A 21,432-nucleotide genomic window follows, 5' to 3' on the forward strand; every position below is an offset into this window, starting at 1 on the left:
ATTGTCATGGAACTCCTCGGTGACTTATAATATCCTTATATTAATAGGGGGTACTTTATTCATTATATATACTGTATTAACAGTGTTTTCACTACTGGCATTCCAGTCAAAACCTCCTTCTGACCTCCAGCCACCTGCTTATGGCACACACTGGCACTGCCTGGAGGGGATAGTGCAAGAACAAACATTTGCTGCACCAGCGGCTGCCATTCATTTGCCTGGGAAGCAAGTTCATATCATTTCAACTTGTTTTTAGGTGTAAAGTATATGTATGGGATCCATTATCCAAAAACCCATTATCCAGAAAGCTCCGAGTTACAAGAAAGCCAACTCCCATAGACTCCATTATAATCAAAACAATATACTTTTTCTCTGTAATAATAAAACAGTAACTTGTGCTTGATCCAACCTATGATATAATGAATCCTTATTGGAGGAAAACAATCCTATTGAGTTTATTTAATGTTTAAATTAATATGGAGATTACACAAATTACAGAAAGATCCCTTATCTGGAAAACCTCAGATCATTCTGGATAATAGGTCCCGGACCTGTGGTTATAGATGAATGAGTGAAATTTAAGGGCATTCCACCTGCTATTGGCTTTGATTCTAACAGGAGAAGATCTGTAAGCTATAAGCTGATGTGGCAGAACATGACAGACCAGATTTATGTAATGGAGGCTGCCCACCCTTTGCTTGAGTATCTGAGTATCTGAATAATATATAGACTAAATATCATGAAAAAGCCTGTATTTTGTAGGGAAACCTTTGTTTTCATTGTGAAACACTGGGTGAATTAAGTACCTCCAGATGTTATTAAAATGCAGCTTCAAGCCCCCATTGATATCAGGGGATGCTAGTTGACCCCCCAAACCCAAAAAATGAAGCCCTGCGGGTCTTGCTAATGCGCCTGTGCCATGTTGTTGCATGCATTTGGTGAGGGCTGTGCCAGGCTGATGGAGCAGACTAGGGAGAGACGTGCCCTTCAATGCTTGCTAGTCAATCATTAGCATGTGGGCTGGAGGTCTTGATGAGTCTGTTAGTCAGGCAGACCACAGGGGGGATATTTGGCAGGGGATGAATCATTTCACTGCAGTGACACCTCCATCAGCTTCCCTCCCACGTGTGTCTGTAGTGCCCATCAAAGCTATTAAACAGCATTAAACATTTGGGGGACTCTTGAAACCAAGGCAAATGATTCCAGATGCACCTGCCTGCCACATCTGATTTATCCCTTACATAAAAATACGTCACACCTGGGCGGCTAAAACCTAGCAGCATAATTCTGAATCTGAGTTAAAGTGTTTGATATAATGCTTTAATACTAACTAGTTACTTGTTTTAGAAGTACTATGCGGGTTCTGTGCCACTGGGACAGCATGCTCTGTTATACAGATAGCTAGAATCTCAGCCATAAAGCAGGACAGGACTGCTGCTTACAATGGGGATCAGATAGGATCTGTGCAGCCACTGGGACAGAATGTTCTGTTATACAGATAGCTAGAATCTCAGCTGCCATAAAGCAGGACAGGACTGCTGCTTACAATGGGGATCAGATAGGATCTGTGCAGCCACTGGGACAGAATGCTCTGTTATACAGATAGCTAGAATCTCAGCTGCCATAAAGCAGGGCAGGACTGCTGCTTACAATGGGGATCAGATAGGATCTGTGCAGCTACTGGGGCATGTCCAGTACATAAAGCCAAATGTACCATAACCTCAGAAGTGGCACTTTCTAGCCTGGTAACGCCGCTACCGGGTCATGCACCTTTTCTGAATTTATACCGAGGCAGCCATTCTCCTCTAGAGGGTTAAATTCCAAGTTATCTCCCATTAACAAACACAATGATTTTTCAGGTGCTAATAAGGAAAGTTCACGCCTGGCAGGCAGAACGCCTGAAAACTGCTATGTGTGTGTATAGGCGTAAGAAACCTAAAAAATAAGACACTGCACTCTACGTACACAGACATGTCATTCTCACCCTTCTGTACCCTCTGGGCTTCTTAATTCAACTCTCCCTTCCACCTCCCACTGCTCCAATACAATATGCTTCCCTCCTCCCCCAATGAGCCTTAATGATGTTGAACTCTCAGTTGCCTGGGGAGTGACATGACTGCGCCACACACAAATGAGGTGTGATTGGAGCGAAATACGACAAATTATCGGCCACCCCAGGAGGAAACTGTGCTTCTGCGTGTGTTGTGGAAGAGCGGTATATAATATTGCTCCTCTTTTATCAGTGGATACATACAATGAGGAATAACCTGTAAGCCCCTCAAGGCCAAACAGTCAATGCTAACTGTACTAGGAACACATGCAGTAGTGATGTACCCCTACTGTAAATGATAAGGATATTAGAAGTCACAGAGGGGTTCTGTCACCATATAAAGGCACACGGCTGCAGGCTGAGTTATACAGGGAACTCTGAGTATCACTCATGTATTATAAGGTATAATGTACCCCCTACTGTAAATGATAAGGATATTAGAAGTCACTGAGGGGTTGTTCTGTGACCATATAAAGGCACAAGGCTGCAGGCTGAGTTATACAGGAACTCTGAGTATCACTCATGTATTATAAGGGATAATGTACCCCCTACTGTAAATGAAAAGGATATTAGAAGTCACTGAGGGGTTGTTCTGTGACCATATAAAGACACAAGGCTGCAGGCTGAGTTATACAGGGAACTCCGAGTATCACTCATGTATTATAAGGGATAATGTACCCCCTACTGTAAATGATAAGGATATTAGAAGTCACTGAGGGGGCCTGTGACCATATAAAGGCACAAGGCTGCAGGTTATACAGGGAACTCTGAGTATCACTCATGTATTATAAGGGTTAATGTACCCTATCTGTAAATGATAAGGATATTAGAGTCACTGAAGGGGTCTGTGACCATATAAAGGCACAAGGCTGCAGGCTGAGTTATACAGGGAACTCTGAGTATCACTCATGTATTATAAGGAATAATGTACCCCCTACTGTAAATGATAAGGATATTAGAAGTCCCTGAGGGGTTGTTCTGTGACCATATAAAGGCACAAGGCTGCAGGCTGAGTTATACAGGGAACTCTGAGTATCACTCATGTATTATAAGGGATAATGTACCCCCTACTGTAAATGATAAGGATATTAGAAGTCCCTGAGGGGTTGTTCTGTGACCATATAAAGGCACAAGGCTGCAGGCTGAGTTATACAGGGAACTCCGAGTATCACTCATGTATTATAAGGGATAATGTACCCCCTACTGTAAATGATAAGGATATTAGAAGTCACTGAAGGGGTCTGTGACCATATAAAGGCACAAGGCTGCAGGCTGAGTTATACAGGGAACTCTGAGTATCACTCATGTATTATAAGGGATAATGTACCCCCTACTGTAAATGATAAGGATATTAGAAGTCACTGAGGGGTTGTTCTGTGACCATATAAAGGCACAAGGCTGCAGGCTGAGTTATACAGGGAACTCTGAGTATCACTCATGTATTATAAGGAATAATGTACCCCCTACTGTAAATGATAAGGATATTAGAAGTCCCTAAGGCTGCAGGCTGAGTTATACAGGAACTCTGAGTATCACTCATGTATTATAAGGGATAATGTACCCCCTACTGTAAATGATAAGGATATTAGAAGTCACTGAGTGGTTGTTCTGTGACCATATAAAGACACAAGGCTGCAGGCTGAGTTATACAGGGAACTCCGAGTATCACTCATGTATTATAAGGGATAATGTACCCCCTACTGTAAATGATAAGGATATTAGAAGTCACTGAGGGGGCCTGTGACCATATAAAGGCACAAGGCTGCAGGTTATACAGGGAACTCTGAGTATCACTCATGTATTATAAGGGATAATGTACCCCCTACTGTAAATGATAAGGATATTAGAAGTCACTGAAGGGGTCTGTGACCATATAAAGGCACAAGGCTGCAGGCTGAGTTATACAGGGAACTCTGAGTATCACTCATGTATTATAAGGGATAATGTACCCCCTACTGTAAATGATAAGGATATTAGAAGTTACTGAGGGGTTGTTCTGTGACCATATAAAGGCACAAGGCTGCAGGCTGAGTTATACAGGGAACTCTGAGAATCACTCATGTATTATGCGCCATCTGTAAAAATATAAGGATATTAGACATTATTGTGGATTTCTATTACTATATAGAGGATGAGGCTGGAGGTCTGATGCTTTTATGTACTCCAAGGGGACTGCTAATATCCTGGTAATTTATAACAGGGGGGTAAATTGTTTCTTATGAGGCACAAGTTTTAATCATGTGACGCATGTGATCTCATTAAGGACCAACTTTGACTTACATCACTAAGCATCATTTATATGGATATAGTTCACAGGTTATCCATCGCTCTTGTGTATTATAAAATTAAAGAGAATATTTTGGCTTTTATGAAATGTTATTGGATCTGCGTTTCAAGTAGACGGCTTGCGCACTTGAGTTTCACAGAGTGAAATTTCTCTGTGAGTCTTTTGATTGAAACCAGATGGGGAGGATACTTGCTGGTTAACTTGTTAGTTGAGAAAGGAAGTGGATTTTGACTTTACGCCAGGGTGCAGACGGTATCTGTACAATGTTACTTGCACCTGCCATGCCTCCTGCCATCACATATACAGTATACTGCAGACCTGCTCCGTGTTTTACAGCTTGGAATTTGCTTGTGTTCTTTATCCAGCCTTGCAGGGAAGTTATGGAGCAGTTGCTGAGATGCACTAGTTCCCACACCACTGAGATGGGTTTCCCATGCTTTTTGCACTACCAGGAGCCCCCAAATCTCCAACTGTGACCCCGAATGAGCTTTATAAAGAGAAATGAAGTCTCAGGAGGAAATCAAGTATCAACTTATTTCCTGTCAGGGAAGCCCTGAGAATAAGACAAGCAGGGAGGAAGCTGCTATGGGAAGCTCATTAGCCCAAGCAGCCAGAAAAATGTCTGGGGTGGAAATAGTTAAATGACCTTGGTAATTGAACTCAAGAAAATGCAGAAAAGGATGAGGGAATGTATCCTGCATACACCAACAGATGAACGGCACTCCGATAAAAAACAGGCTTTTTATTACTGGGCAATGTGGAAATACATATGCCTAATGTATCCTGCAGTTTTATGGGATTCTAGTTCAGAAGGGGCATGATCTAGGACAGTGATCCCCAACCAGTAGCTCGTGAGCAACATGTTGCTCTCCAACCCCTTAGATGTTGCTCCCAGTGGCCTCAAAGCAGGAGCTTATTTTTTAATTCCAGGCTTGGAGGCAAGTTTTGGTTGTATAAAAACCAGGTGCACTGCCAAACAGAGCCTCAATCTAGGTTCACAATCCACATAGGGGCTACAAAATGGCCAATCACAGCCCTTATTTGGCACCCTAAGAACATTTTTCATGCTAGTGTTGCTCTCCAACTCCTTTTACTTCTGAATGTTGCTCACGGGTTCAAAAGGTTGGGGATCCCTGATCTAGGATATGCAGGGTTTCTCTTGTTTCCACCAAGTCTGTTCACATCTTAAGTGCTATATTTTAACATGGTGTTCATTTAGTTTATCATGACCATGGTATAAAGAAAAAAGGCAGGCACTAGCAGAGACCAGTCTTCCAAGCAGGCTTGTCAAAACATATAGTAGTTTATTGTAGAAAGCAAGGATACAACCTCACGCCTTACGCATTTCATATCTCTCAGATACTTAATCATAGGCTCCTATGGAGCTCCTAAACTGGTGATTTCTACAAGTACCTAAGAATTTTTCTACGTTTTCCTGACTACTATCAACAATAGCGTGTGATTGATATTTTATCATGACCATGCCCTTGGGATCTTCTTGGCCCCTTAGAGGAGAACTAAACCCTTAAAATGAATATAATTAAAAATGCCATATTTTATATAATGACCTTATTGCATCAGACTAAAGTTTCAGCTTGTCAATAGCAGCAATGATCCAGGACCTCAAACTTGTCACAGGGGGTCACCATCTTGGAAAGTGTTCTGGCATTATTCAAAAAAACTGTTTTTGGGAGGGTGGATACCAAAAAAATTAGTTTAGATTTTTTCCTTCATGCCTCAGTTGACCACAATTTCCCACTGAGAGCTAATGATTGGCAGGTACATTATGGGGGCATTACTGACATAGCATAGTCACACTTGGCCAGAGATGTCTGTCTCATCACCAGACCGGCAATGTTTCCAGTTCAGCAAGAAAATATTTCCCCTTTTTATCTATTTCATTAAAGGAGAACTAAACCCTAAAAATTAATATGGTTTAAAATGCCCTATTTTATGTACTGAGCTTATTGCACCAGCCTAAAGTTTCAGCTTCTCAATAGCAGCAATGATTCTGGACTTCAAAACTGTAATATAAGCTGATACTACAGGGCTGATTAAATTCTGATGCTAATTGCACTGGTTTCTGTGCTGCCATGTAGTAATTATCTGTATTAATTACTAATCAGCCTTATATTGTGACATTTCTATTCTATGTGTACTGTATATTGTGAGTGGGTCCCTAAGCTCAGTAAGTGACAGCAGCACAGAGCATGTGCAGTGAATCAATAGAAAAGAAGATGGGGAGCTACTGGGGCATCTTTGGAGACACAGATCTTTACTGCTAAAGGGATGTGGTTGCCTTGGTCTGGTACAGAAGCACAAAACATATTGTACAACATTTCTACCTACTTCTTTAGTTAGGCTTTAGTTCTCCTTTAAAGGGGATGTAAAGCATTGTGCACTTTCATACTTGTAGGACTTCATAGGGCTGGTGTATTGGCCCATAGTTACAGCAGCTTGTCAGGTCGTGCTGAGTCTTATAGTGACACATACGGTACAGGGCAAGGGAGGGCTGGAAATGCTGCTGTGGATGGGGAACACTACACAAGCATAGGCTTTATCTTTAGGAATTAAGATTGAAAAAAGACACATGACCATCCAGTTCAACTTTTGCTGTCTATTACTTACATCACTGCAGGAATTGAGCCCCTAACAGGATTAATCAGCAGAACCCGCTGATAGGGTTAAACATTGTGGGCAACAGGGTAACAAAGGAGGAGGAAGAGGATAAAAGGCTGAAAGAAAGTTGCATAAAGCCGGTGGGACAGGCTGGGAGTGAAACAGCTGAAAGCAGAGGAGACCCCCCTCTGAATGCTGAGTGAGTCCCAAGCCTGACACCAGGCACCCACGGAAGCCAAAAGGGTGATTCAGTGTTTCAGGAAAAGGGGGTTTAACTGGAAAACTTCCTCTTAAAGACACAAAACACCATATGGATATCCTGCCAGGGAATGAAAAACATGGAGGGAGGGATCGCTTCCCCTGCTCTGAGCTTTTACCAGATGCTCTCGTGAGACAGGTCACTTACCCCGGAGAGTGAGAAATGGAGCACAAAGGCAGGTTTTAATGTGCAGCCCAGGGAACGCTGCGTGTATGGGAAGCTCTGATGACAGAAACACTGTATTCAACCAGTCTCTAAAGGGGAAGTTAATGTATTTAATGTTTACTGTAAGTTTAAAGTGCTCTTAGCAAGTCTTAAGCTGGCCATAGACGAACGATCAGACATTGCAGTCTCCCGACCTATAACTAACAATTTCGATTAAATGAAGTAGTAAAAATAACAAATCACACGATGCTCGGGCCATTAAAATCACAGAAAGCAATCGTACAAAAGCTAGGTCTGAAAAATTGTAGTGACATCCCCCCTTTGATATTGTCAAATACACGCAGAGATCTTATCAGTAGCCGATATAAATCTCTTAACCTGAACTAAACGACCAATCGCCATGGCACGAAAAATGTCGGGACACTCCATGTAGGATCAGAAAACTGTATAAATTGAGGATTTGTACGACTGTGTGTTTGCGTCTATGACCAGCTTTAGCAATGTCTTTATTTACAGAAATAAAGGCATAACTTTTTATTATGCCATTTTCCAATTCGAATTTGGGAGCAGGAGTAGATTAAGCGAGGAGCTTTATTTTGCTTTTATTAGGCCAATTCATCAGTAGACATTGGTTGCTATGGGTAACTGCCCATGGGCAAATTTGCCCAGTGTTGATAAATGAGCCCCAGTTTCTGGTTAGTCCGTGAGTGCTTGGAGTCCCATTAGCAGAGACCGTGAGTCCTGATCGTACACCCCAAAATCAAGACGGTTGTGAGCTTGTTGGAATGTTTCCCTGTTCCTGCAGATTGGAGGAGCTGCTGATCTCCATGCCATTGCTTTATTTTGTGTGCTAGTCAGACATTCCAGTCTGTGTCACAAAGGATAAACATCAGTGGCCCTATAGAAGGTAAATTAGTTTGCTCAGATCCCTGTCAACTTCCCTTTCTTCTATCCCTTGAGTATACTAGTGATTTCCAAGGTGGCTGCCTGTGCATGTTCCACATTACATAACAAAAAGAGACATAAATCGACATTGCAGTATATGTAAATGTCCAGCCATTACTTGGTGCCTATGCCAAGTAGCGGCATTTTTTTCTCAGAAATGTGAAAATGAGACTTTTATGCTCCTTGGCTGGGCTGTTGTTATTGTAGTAGATATGTTTGTATCACCCTGAGGTACTTCCTGATCTTTATATATAAAAGCAATGGAAATTTCAACATAAATAACATGAACTTCTTTCATTTCATATTGTATAAAGGGATCTCACAGAGCTAAACCCTGTCTAGGAACCTTTTTCTTGACTGATTTACCATGTCACTCAAAGAGAATGATGGGTAAGTGGTAAGAAGTAGATTATGTGAGGGGTTCCTCATATCTAGGTGTGTTTTTCCCTCACTGATTCACTGATACCATGTGACACACACATAGAATGATGGGTAAGTGGGAGGGGCCTGTAACAAGTAGTTTATGTGAGGGGTTCCTCATATCTAGGTGTGTTTTTCCCTCACTGAGTCACTGATACCATGTGACACACACATAGAATGATGGGTAAGTGGGAGGGGCCTGTAACAAGTAGTTTATGTGAGGGGTTCCTCATATCTAGGTGTGTTTTTCCCTCACTGATTCACTGATACCATGTGACACACACATATAGAATGATGGGTAAGTGGGAGGGGCCTGTAACAAGTAGTTTATGTGAGGGGTTCCTCATATCTAGGTGAGTTTTTCCCTCACTGATTCACTGATACCATGTGACACACACACATAGAATGATGGGTAAGTGGGAGGGGCCTGTAACAAGTAGTTTATGTGAGGGGTTCCTCATATCTAGGTGAGTTTTTCCCTCACTGATTCACTGATACCATGTGACACACACACATAGAATGATGGGTAAGTGGGAGGGGCCTGTAACAAGTAGATTATGTGAGGGGTTCCTCATATCTAGGTGTGTTTTTCCCTCACTGGTTCACTCATACCATGTGACACACACATAGAATGATGGGTAAGTGGGAGGGGCCTGTAACAAGTAGATTATGTGAGGGGTTCCTCATATCTAGGTGTGTTTTTCCCTCACTGGTTCACTCATACCATGTGACACACACATAGAATGATGGGTAAGTGGGAGGGGCCTGTAACAAGTAGTTTATGTGAGGGGTTCCTCATATCTAGGTGTGTTTTTCCCTCACTGGTTCACTCATACCATGTGACACACACACATAGAATGATGGTTAAGTGGGTGGGGCCTGTAATAAGGTTTACATGAGGCGTTTCGCATATCTATAAGCCCCAGGCAATGTAGTAAGGCTGGGGACCACAGGTGAAAATTTCTTAAATCAACTCCCAGCATCCCCTGACAGCTGATGGTGGGATGCTGAGATTTGCAGTTCAGCACTACAGAGCAAATGCCTGAGAATGTTGGGAATCTCTCCCAGCTGGTTGGCAGGTGAGCCCTGTATCAAGTTTCTTTCTCAGTCGGCCAAGAACTGTTTTCCTGTTCCCACATCTAACACCAGCCCTTCCTGCCTTGTTATACACGTCCCCGTCTCTTTATGTCTCGACTGCGATCTGCATTAAAATGGTCTCCTTTTCTTCTTTTCCCTTCCAGCAGACAATGGCAGTACTCACAGTGTCCCCATGTCCTCTGGCCTTGAGATCAGCAAATCTATTAGTGATGGGATTCTCAGGGCAGGTTTGTGCACAATCCCTTCTCAGTTTACCACATTACAGAAACAATGTTGCTCAATATCAGCTCTTCTTCAAACACACGGTTTGTGGGTCATATTTATCACATTTTATTTATTTGTTATACTCCAGTCCTTTTTACCTATACATACAAGCAATGCCTGTTAATAACCAGCAGGCCCGGACTGGCAAATGCCAGAGGGGCTGCTGTAAGATGCTATAGACAGTCACCATTTAGTGGGCTGGTGGGGGGCTGTTTGGGCCTCTGTGTATTTGGAATGGCGGAGGCTATTTTAAATGCCAGTCCAGACCTGATAACCAGCACACTTAGACTTTCCTAAATGAGGTGCTAAGCCTTGAAATTCCAACCACTTCCCCTTTCCATTTCTAGAAAAGAGAAACATATAGTATTACATAAGCCGAGCACTTCCCTTACATACTGGCCACACACTGATTTACATATCAAACATTCCTCATTCCCTTTCAGTTTGTCGTTTCCAACCAGTGCCAGGCTGTGATATGGGCCCCACCCAGGACTCACTAGCTTCTCTCATGTCTTTGTTCCCTTTCTCAATTCCTTTATTCTGTTATATCTTCTCATGTCTCCTTCTGCCCTGTTCTTCCTTTTCATTCCACTTCCATCATTTTCTTTTTCTCTCCTTCTTCCCCTTTTCCAGCTAATCACATGGGTACACAGCCACAGGGCAGCATGTGGAAAACATAAAACTGCACCGCACAGCCAATGCAAATTTAAAACTCTCTTGGGTCCAGAACCTTCCTTCTCTCTCTCAAAGTGCTTTTGCAATGTGGTGCCGTGCAGTTCGGCAGTAACTATTCTCACGTGAATTAACAGTCAAGTTGTTCATAGTACAACTTGTATTGTCAGAGAGTTAATATATGTTTCCTCTTTGGAGTTGGTCGAATAAGATGAGGAAAATATGTCCAGATGGAGACACTAAGGCAAGATGGAGACGGTAGAGCAAGATGAAGAAAATTACAATATAGAGACACTAGGGTAAGATAGAGACAATAGAGCAAAATTAAGAAAATATGGCGAGATAGAGACATTAGGGCAAGATGTAGATAGCAGGCAGTGTCAGACTGGGACACAGTGGAAAAAACCCGGTGGGCCTAGGCCTTTATTGACCCTGCTGACCCAGCCCAATCCCCTGCCCAGAACCGATAACAGCAAATTAAGAACTCCATGGACTAATTGATGCTGGAGGCCTCAGGTGGCCATACACGTAGAGATTCGCTTGTTTGGTGAGCGGATCTCTCCCCGATATGCCCACATTGAGGTGGCCAATATATGTGACAGTAGGACAAGATGGAGACAGTTGGACAAGACGGAGACATTAGTGCAGGATTGTGACAGTTGGACAAGATGGAGACAGTAGGGCAAGACGGAGACATTAGTGCAGGATTGTGATGGTAGGACAAGATGGAGACAGTAGGACAAGACGGAGACATTAGTGCAGGATTGTGACAGTTGGACAAGATGGAGACAGTAGGGCAAGACGGAGACATTAGTGCAGGATTGTGATGGTAGGACAAGATGGAGACAGTAGGGCAAGATGGAGACATTAGTGCAGGATTGTGACAGTTGGACAAGATGGAGACAGTAGGGCAAGATGGAGACAGAAGGGCAAGATGGAGTCAGCAGAGCAAGATCATTTCAGTTTCTGTTGAACGACAGCGAAATACCATCACTCAAACACTATCCGGGGCACTGCTGCCATGAGACTAGTTGAGAAACTCACCTCAGGCAGCAGTAGCCTAAAAGCTGATCCTGGTAACTTCAAGAGCTGAAATTTTGATTTTTAAATCGGAATTTCAGCACATCTAATACAGTGATTCCATTTGCACTCTCCCTCTGTTGTAAGTGCACTGACAATAGCCACTGTGTCCTTTGTAGTTCCACATTCTCCATTATAAACCCTCTGTCACAAGACTGCTGCCTATAGGAAGTAGTCACATGACAGGAAGGAAGCTGAGGGAGACAAGCAGAAAGAAGTTGTACTCAGAATAGACATTATTTCTACCCATGTGCCCCAGATTACCCACAATGCACTGTTTGTATTTTTTCTCTCCAATGACATTTTACTGGAAATTACTTTTATGTTTTATTGCTTATCCAGTCTCTCCGTCTCTAACGCAGTCGCAGGGGGAATCAGAATTAATTAAAAATAATTGGTGAGCGTCTTGCAGGCATAAAGAGCGCAGAGTGTTGCCGGCTGCTCTCTAAAGCCAGGATTACGGGTAGTGCCAAGGAGGATTCCAGTGGCGCAAGCTAAAATGCCTTTATGCTGATATGACACAAGGCTTAGTGGGCTCCAGAGCGGGAGGCTTTTGTAGAAGATAAAACAGCTCATAAATAGGAAAAATATAAAGACACGACTGACACATTTCCCCACCTCTCTTCCACTCACCTTTCTTTTCAGTTTAATTTTAATTATTATATTCTGCTCGGGCTGACACAGGTGGCTGCTTAAATATTTCTTGTGTAGCTAGTAAGGCATTGTGGGATTGTTTCTATAGGCGGGCAGTAAGCTGTGGCCCTATACTAGTAGAGTATATCGGGTTTCTATGACATATCTAAAGGGAACTATACCAACAAGCACAACAGTGTAGAATTGCTCAGAGTATTCTTTTGAGCACTTTTTTTTTAGTTTTTGTGATATTAGCAGTTTTACTCTTCTAATATTCATTGTCCAGGCTTAAAGTGGGCATACACTGGCCGATAAAAGCTGCCGACAGCTGAGGGGCCATCCGACGGGCTTCCCCCGATCGATATCTGGCCGAAATTGGGCAGATGTCAATCGGGCAGGGTTAAAAATCCTGTTGGGTCACGTCTAGGGCGCAGGATGGGATCATCCCGATATTGCCCACTTCAATGTGTCACCAAACTAGCGGATCTCTACGTGTATGGCCACCTTACGTTTCCTGATGCCTCCAGCATCAATTAGTCCATCAATAACAGCAGGGGACTATAACTTCTATCCTATCAGAGCATTAGACCATTAGAGCAATGCAATTTTCATAGACCAAACTGCAACCAGGGGTATTTGAATGTTAATTGGGCTGTCATAATATTAAAATGCTCACACGGCTAGATAGGGTTGCCACCTTTTTTTTTGGCAAAAACGGGAGGGGGCAGGCCAGTGATATTGGGGGCGGATCAGGATGTAGGGGGGATGGGTGATGCTAGGGGCGGCACTGATGACGTGGTGATCAGCAATTTGCCTGTCCGGATTTTCTAATTTGGCTCTCCAGGTTAAATCAACAAAAAAAACAACTTGTAACCAGTCAGATCATTAGAAAGACTCATATCACTATAAGCCAATCATAATATTAGAAGGCTCACATACCTATACCAACCTGTAGCGAATCAGATCATTAGAAAGACTCATATCACTATATGCCAATCATATTATTATAATGTTCACATGGCTAGAGCAACTTGTAACCAATCAGATCATTAGAAAGACTCATATCTCTATAGGCCAATCATAATATTCAAATGCTAACATGGCTAGAGCAACTTGTAACCAATCAGATAATTAGAAAGACTCATATCACTATATGTCAGTCATAATATTAGAATGCTCAATTCAAATGCTTAGACCAACTTTTACCCAACCGGATCATTAGAAAGACTCAAATCTCTATAGGCCAATCATAATATTAGAAAGCTGACATGGCTGTAACCAATCAGATCATTAGAAAGACACACTTCCAATAGATGTATTTAATTAAACCCTTATTCCATGCCCCACAATAGTGTCTAGATCTGATTGGCTGCCCACAAGTTACACTTACTTCCTTTCCATTCCCTTCAGCCAATTAGGATGTGACATTCCTTCTTCAATGCCTCTCTCTCTTGTATCGCTGTAGAGGTGGAAGGTACAGCAAAAAGTGTTAATTAGAATGTCACCAGCTGTTAACGAGCAGGGGCGCTGGCACTTACACACCATAGACTGAACAGAGAATAAAAGGACGTGAAGGTTCTGATTTTCCTTCTTTTTGTCTGAGACGTATTCGTCTTTCCTGAGTCATTTACAGCCTCATTTAGCACACCTGAACCCTAGGCCATTTTTATCGGTTCCTTATATATATATAAGGTGTTTTACACTGATTTGTTGATACCACTGAAACATTCACATATAATGTATCTATCTCTCTATAGGCAATGCGCAAACTGTTCCTGCTGAATTGTGCTTAGTACAGGGGAATACCTATGCTGACATAGTTTTATGGGATCTCTCTGTACAGACTATGAGCAAACTTAGGGGAATGTTCCTGCTGAATTGTGCTTAGTACAGGGAATACCTATGCTGCCATAGTTTTATGGGATCTCTCTGTACAGACTATGAGCAAACTTAGGGGACTGTTCCTGCTGAATTGTGCTTAGTACAGGGAATACCTATGCTGCCATAGTTTTATGGGATCTCTCTGTACAGACTATGAGCAAACTTAGGGACTGTTCCTGCTGAATTGTGCTTAGTACAGGCAATACCTATGCTGCCATAGTTTTATGGGATCTCTCTGTACAGACTATGAGCAAACTTAGGGACTGTTCCTGCTGAATTGTGCTTAGTTCAGGCAATACCTATGCTGCCATAGTTTTATGGGATCTCTCTGTACAGACTATGGGCAAATTTAGGGGACTGATTGTGGCTCTGGATGTGAAACAACACACCTTTCTCAGTTCCGGGGATACATTATCTGTGCACAATTTGTACAGTAACCTACTTGAGAAGAGGAAGTCCATTGGCATGAGTGCCCTGATTTCGGCAGGGTTTGATAAATGATACGGTGCCAGTGAATGGAGGAATCTGATCACTCTCTCTCTCTGTAATCTCACCCGTCTCTGCCGGCCATTAGATCACTAACACAACAGGTTTCTTTCAAAACCACTTTGCGCCCCAAAGCCTCAGAGTTCTCGTTAGTGACGACCGAGGAAGCAGTTTGGATGTGAAGGCGGCGGGAGGTGTATTGGGAGTGAAAGGAATTTATAAATGAGCCTGTTAATGGTGCGTGTGTGCTCCTGCCAGATAAGACATTTATAAAGGGGAAACTGTAGGTGGCTAACATAATAATACAGCAAAGGGGAGAGTGCAAAGTACAGTAGGGGCTGCTGAATATCACTGTTATTTGTCAGCTAATGCAACATTCTGCTCAGCTGCACCGGGAATGAATCATCCTGAATTTATATGCCTCCAGTATGCAGCCATCGACTGGAACCCTATGTAATTAATCATAAGCCCAAGCCTGGATACTGCAGTTAATCATATAGATAAGGTTGATGTCACCTTGGTGATGTCATAGAGAGTTTATCCATAAATAGACTTAGTATTTATAACAGAGCATTCTGTCCCAGTGGCTGCACAGATCCTATCTGATCCCCATTGTAAGCAGCAGTCCTGTCCTGCTTTATGGCAGCTGAGATTCTAGCTATCTGTATAACAGAACATTCTGTCCCAGTGGCTGCACAGATCCTATCTGATCCCCATTGTAAGCAGCAGTCCTGTCCTGCTTTATGGCAGCTGAGATTCTAGCTATCTGTATAACAGAACATTCTGTCCCAGTGGCTGCACAGATCCTATCTGATCCCCATTGTAAGCAGCAGTCCTGTCCTGCTTTATGGCAGCTGAGATTCTAGCTATCTGTATAACAGAACATTCTGTCCCAGTAGCTGCACAGATCCCATTGTAAGCAGCAGTCCTCCCCTGCTTTATGGCTGAGATTCTAGCTATCTTCATGACATTTTTTTGTATGTGTAGAAATCTTTCTGCCGGGAACTAAATAAGGATTATGAGATTAGAGGGTTGAAGGTATGGACATGTGTCTTATGTTACTTTATAGCACCTGCAGTTAATACCAATCATGGATGAAGCCACAATCAATGTGTCCATGAGTGCAGCAATCGATGGCACCGCCATTCAGTGGAAATGTAGAGTAAAAGTGGGAGTAATGCTAAAATCGATGCTACAGACTTGTTTGATTTAAAATATGTAACTGTCAGCTCAGCATCAGCCTGGGAAGACAGTCATTCTGCTTTGGAGACAGTACAAAAGGCATATAACTGATGGAAGATCTGCCTTATGCAGGAAGTTACTGAGGTGTGAGCACCTATTATAATCATATTTTAACCTTTATCCAATCAGAGCATTAGTACATACTAGGGATGCACTGAATCCAGGATTCAGTTCAGGATTTGGCCAAGATTCTGCCTTTTTCATCAGGATTTGACTGAATCCAAGTGCCTGGCCAAACCAAATCTGATTCCAAAAAAATCATTTGACTTTTCATCCCACAAACAAGGAAGTCAAAAAATTTTTTTTCATCAGGGCTGCATGTGTGGTTATATTTCCCTAATTTTCATATGCAAATATGTGTTCAGATTCGGTTCAGTATTTGGCGGAAACTTTTACAAAGGATTCAGCCCAGTCCTAAAATAGTGGGTTTGGTGCATCTCTATTACATACACAGGCTTAGTGCAAGTAGCCAATCAAAGTATTAAAATGTTCACATTTCAAATGTTGGCAGAACTAAGGTTGGACCAAAGGTTGGATCTCCAAGGGGAGCTTGAAGTGAATAAGTCTGTCCTTAAGTAGTGGTACTCCCTATTTCAAAATAGACCTGGTGTTAGATGGTGGATGGTCAATGTAACTTGCCACAACAACCATCATAGTCATTGTCAAAATCATCTAAATTATCAGTTAACCATGACCACCAGGCAAGGTCTAACTGTTGTATTGACAACCAATGAAATAACCTGATTTATGGAGGCCTTCTCATCCATGTTCCATTAACATCACATCGTCTTTCCTCTTAGGCTGACATGGAGGAATATGACTCTTTACTTCAGGAACTCACAGAGAATATCACCAATGAAGACCTAGACCTACTAAAGTCAGCTTGCAAAGAGGACATTCCGAGCGAGAAGAGCGAGCAGATCGCATCCTGCCAGGAGTGGTTCAGTTTCCTGGAAAAGCATGAAAAACTGTCAAAAGGTATGACAAGGACAGCTCTAGATAGGTTCAGTTACCCAACAGGCCATTTGGGCAGTCTAGGGATAGGATAACTTCATGTGTGTGTGTCCATGTTTAAGAATTGGGGTTGGAATAATTACAGGGTTAGAGCAACCATCCAATCACATTTCAAATGTTATTTAAGCCAATTGGCAACTCCAATAGCAACAGCAGCAAACTGGGCGAAAAAGAGCCTCTGTAGGAAATTCATGTTCACCCTGAAGAGAAAAGGGTCTACTGGAGAACGTGAGGAACCTCAAGGAGACCTGATATTCCACCTGTTCATCTATAACAGACTGTGTCACAGTAACTACAGTAGCCCACTGGCTCTCTATACCTCCTGTGGTCCATGCTGAGAGCCCAAAGTGTAACTGCCCCAGTGTAGTTCTATGACCAGGCCTCTAATATGCCCAGACCATGTCCCTTTATGGTAAAGAATCCCCACCCCAACAGTCTTCTAATATGCTACCATGTTCCCCTAAGTCACACTCTTTTTGAAGCCACCTGGATCTTATATTTTTAGTTTAGCTTCAGTGTGATGAATGAATCCAAAGTAGAGCTGAACTCTGCTCCGGGGGAAAAGAAAGGTTCCTGGCAGATACATCGCACTGGCCGTAATTCATAAATCACAGAGCCTGGCATGAAAGAAGAAGCACTTGGCACTGACTGAATGCCCTTTGCCTACTCACTGTGAAACATCAGGCATTAATTGACTTTTATTTGTCGTTTCATCTCCGTCTGATGGAGTTAGAACTCCCCGCGGCTTCTTATTCATTTCCCACACAGTATCCGGTATTTCTTCTGTGCTTCTAATGTGTTCAGTATAAACTGACCCAGTTACAAGTGGCGCAAATATAGGGGGAGCAGAATCCATGTGGCCTGGCCCCCCCCCCATGAAAACCAATCAGCAGGGCTGGGCTCTCCTGCTAGAGTAATGAAAGCAACTGTCGCTTTGGTTCCTGCGGGTTTACGACATAGACCACATTGCTACGGGGTAGAGGAAAATGTTTTATTTGACTTGGGCCCAGCATCAGAGGGGCCCCCACTAGGGTAAAATAAATACAGAGGACATAGCGTATATTGTGTAACATGTTACAAATACAGTTATCAGCATGCCCAACATGTGCCTATTTAGCTGTTGCTCTGTGGCTTACAACCATGGGGCTCTAAGGAAGAGCTTCATATCAGGGGTATCCTTTTGCCCACTTATTAAAGAAGCCCATCCTACCCCGTCTGTGATTCTACCCACGCGCTAATGAAATTTCCAATTTCTGCCTGGGTTGAAGAAATGGAACTTATTGACCTTTACGTATCTCCAGCTTCCAACTGCCAACTTGGTCTCCTGGCAACGCCAACGATGGCTCCCTGACTTCAGGCAGTTGGTGCTTTGATGTGTTCGTACAGCAGTGCATGGAAGCTCAGTGTGCAGTGAAGCAAGGTGATGTGGGGGGCACAGCTAGTTATTATGATGCACTGCCATTAACCTGCTCAATGTTGGACAGGCTTGTTGCTAAAGACACTTGCTGTACAGATAAGACTCGTATGCTCAGAAGGGGCCACTGAAAAAAAAAACGGTCAAAGAAATTTGGCCACACTGGGTTATATTTGTTAGGATTTAAATCAGGGATATAGAACTTGACCCTCCAGCTATTGATGAATTGCAACTGCCACCATTCGCTGCCACCATTCACTGATTTGCTTCGTTCCTACTGTAAACTCATGCTGCACCCACCATTCAGTCAAAATTAGCAGTAGTCTCATGGATGTAAATGCAACTCTCTACTCATCTGGAAAGTGATGACCCAGAGGACACAGCAATGTCATATTACAAGGACCAGATTTATGAATCAGCAATAGCCTACAGGCTTATCTATCTAATGGAATGTATGAAAACTCTCAAAATAGATCTTTAAAGGACAAGTACAGACTGAATGGGCTGTATTTCTGGAGCATCTGAAGTCATTGTTTTTTGGTTGCATCCAGACTTTCAGTGCTCAGTCAAGACTTGTGGCTCAGGTAGGACAACAGGTCCAGGGCATGGCACTTCTGCTATTAAAATGTTCATGTGGGGTGTCAGCTAATAGGACTACATTGCTATAGTGAGCCATTGGCTGCCAGTGTCGGACTGGCCCATCAGGATACCAGGAAAACTCAGTGGCCTCTTGCTTCTAAACATTTGACCTATTTCATGGTCATTCCCTATTTCTTGGTGGGAACAAAGAGGCTTAATAATTGGAAGAATAGAGTGAGGAGAGGAGGAATAATAGTTTAGAAAGTGGCTAAGGTTTTCTGGTGGGCCCCTGACATCCCAGTCTGACACTGTTGGCTGCCATTAGGAATATGGGAAATGTAGCTCAACAATTTAAAATTTGAGAGTTACCTCAACTAAAGTGATTGATGAAAACAAGAAGCTGAAAAAAAAACGAAGCCTCGGTAGAATGTTCTACATGTTCTAGAAGGATGAGTTGATGAGGATTTAGAACAGTCCAGACACCAAAGCCATTATAACAAGCCTAATAAGAGCCTCATTATGATAATTTGACATTTTTCAGCTTGTGCTTTCAACAGAATTTGGTCTTTTCACTGATTTGCCGGCTGGCTGTGTTCTAATTAAAAAGTATTGCCAGTACTGAGACTACTGCAAAATCCTACTTTCCTGCACTGGAACAATAATTTCTTCTTATAAATCACTATTGGGGGGATGAAATAAACACTACACCAGGGTATTAAGCTGTGGTAACGGGCGTAGTTACTTGAAAGATTTGGGGAGAATTTCCTAGATACACTTGAAAGCCCAATCTGAAAATCAGATGATCTTGGGGTGAAATAATCTTTGCTCTCCTAGACACAGCTGAAAGACTGCTAGGATGGTAAGTTAGGGTGAGATTGAACATTTATTAGCTCCCCTTAATATTCTAGGAACTATGGGTGAAGGTCAGTATGGGAAAGATTAGGGATGAGTGCTAAAATGTTACCCCGAGTACCCTCGGAACTAATGCAGGATGACTGTTACCCCAATGTTTTTATAAATCTGTAACCTTGTTATGAGCTAAGGGGGCCCAGCCTGAAGGCCAGTTAGCGGGAGATTTGGGGTGAGTGCTTATTTGTGCCCTGGGTACCCCTGGAACTATAGCAGGGTGACACCCCAATGTTTCTATATATCTGTAACCTTGTTATGAGCTAAGGGGGCCCAGTCTGAAGGTCAGTTAGGGGGAGATTTGGGGTGAGTGCTTATTTGTACCCTGGGTACCCCTGGAACTATAGCAGGGTGACTGTTACCCCAATGTTTCTATATATCTGTAACCTTGTTATGAGCTAAGGGGGCCCAGCTTGGAGGCCAGTTAGGGTGAGATTTGGGGTGAGTGCTTATTTGTGCCCTGGGTACCCCTGGAACTATAGCAGGGTGACTGTTACCCCAATGTTTCTAAATATCTGTAACCTTGTTATGAGCTAAGGGGGCCCAGCTTGGAGGCCAGTTAGGGTGAGTGCTTATTTGTGCCCTGGAACTATGGTAGGGTGACTCTTACCCCAATGTTTTCCTATATGTAACCATGCTATGAGTTAAAGAAGGCCCTAACTAAAGGCTGGACCTCCAATGTGGGGGCTTGACCTGAAATAGTCCAAAAAGCACCGTAAAGCCCATGGTTTGGTCCCTGAGCAGACTTGTAAATATTGGTAGAATTACCTTAGAGTAACACATGGACGTCACATGCAAACAGATCATTTTCCATTATCTTTCTCACAGACAACCTTTCCTACATCGAACACATCTTTGAAATTTCCAGACGCCCTGACCTCCTCACCATGGTCATTGACTACAGGACCAAAGTTCTGAAGATCTCAGCAGAGGAAGAACTTGACACAAAACTCACTCGGATCCCCAGCGCCAAAAAGTATAAAGGTAGGTGAAAGTCACTCTAAAAGGTGATGCCTTTCTGTGTGTCACTCCATGGAGAGTAGAGCTATGGTTTCACCATACACTGTGTGCTGAGGAGTCATAATGACTATTGCATTATTCTCTTCAATCAGAGCACGAGCAATTGACATACGTATAAGATTATGTAACGCTGAGTTATTTTGGTGGGATGATCTCCCTCTAATTAGTGATTCATTATGTGTTGGAGAAACGCAGAGCGATGTAATGAGAAATATCATCATCTCAGGCTGTGAGCCAATAGACACAGTATGCATTTAATCTAACTCAAGATTATAAACAAAGAGAGACACCCAAGCAAGTGCTCCGCATATTGTTCTGTTTAAGGAAGTTTATGGCAACCCCACCAGGGTTTATTTCCAACATGTCAGAGCTTTTCCTTGTCATTTACTCTTCTCATT

The 21,432-nt window shown here is 42.8% G+C and overlaps 1 protein-coding gene across 2 annotated transcripts in view; it reads left to right on the forward strand.

Moving 5' to 3' along the window:
• The window catches only part of pea15.L (proliferation and apoptosis adaptor protein 15 L homeolog), a 50,789-nt gene that overhangs the window by 24,861 nt on the left and 4,496 nt on the right, over positions 1-21,432 (forward strand). Inside the window, 4 exon segments of one of the 2 annotated variants that reach the window (NM_001096318.1) lie at positions 8,801-8,817; positions 9,987-10,070; positions 16,902-17,079; positions 20,843-20,998. In NM_001096318.1, coding sequence (NP_001089787.2) covers positions 9,993-10,070; positions 16,902-17,079; positions 20,843-20,998 — 412 coding nt within the window. In that variant the 5' untranslated portion in view covers positions 8,801-8,817; positions 9,987-9,992. 2 annotated transcript variants of the gene reach the window in all.

The sequence above is a fragment of the Xenopus laevis genome, chromosome 8L (genome assembly GCF_017654675.1).
Source record: "Xenopus laevis strain J_2021 chromosome 8L, Xenopus_laevis_v10.1, whole genome shotgun sequence".
Lineage (NCBI taxonomy): Eukaryota > Metazoa > Chordata > Amphibia > Anura > Pipidae > Xenopus > Xenopus laevis.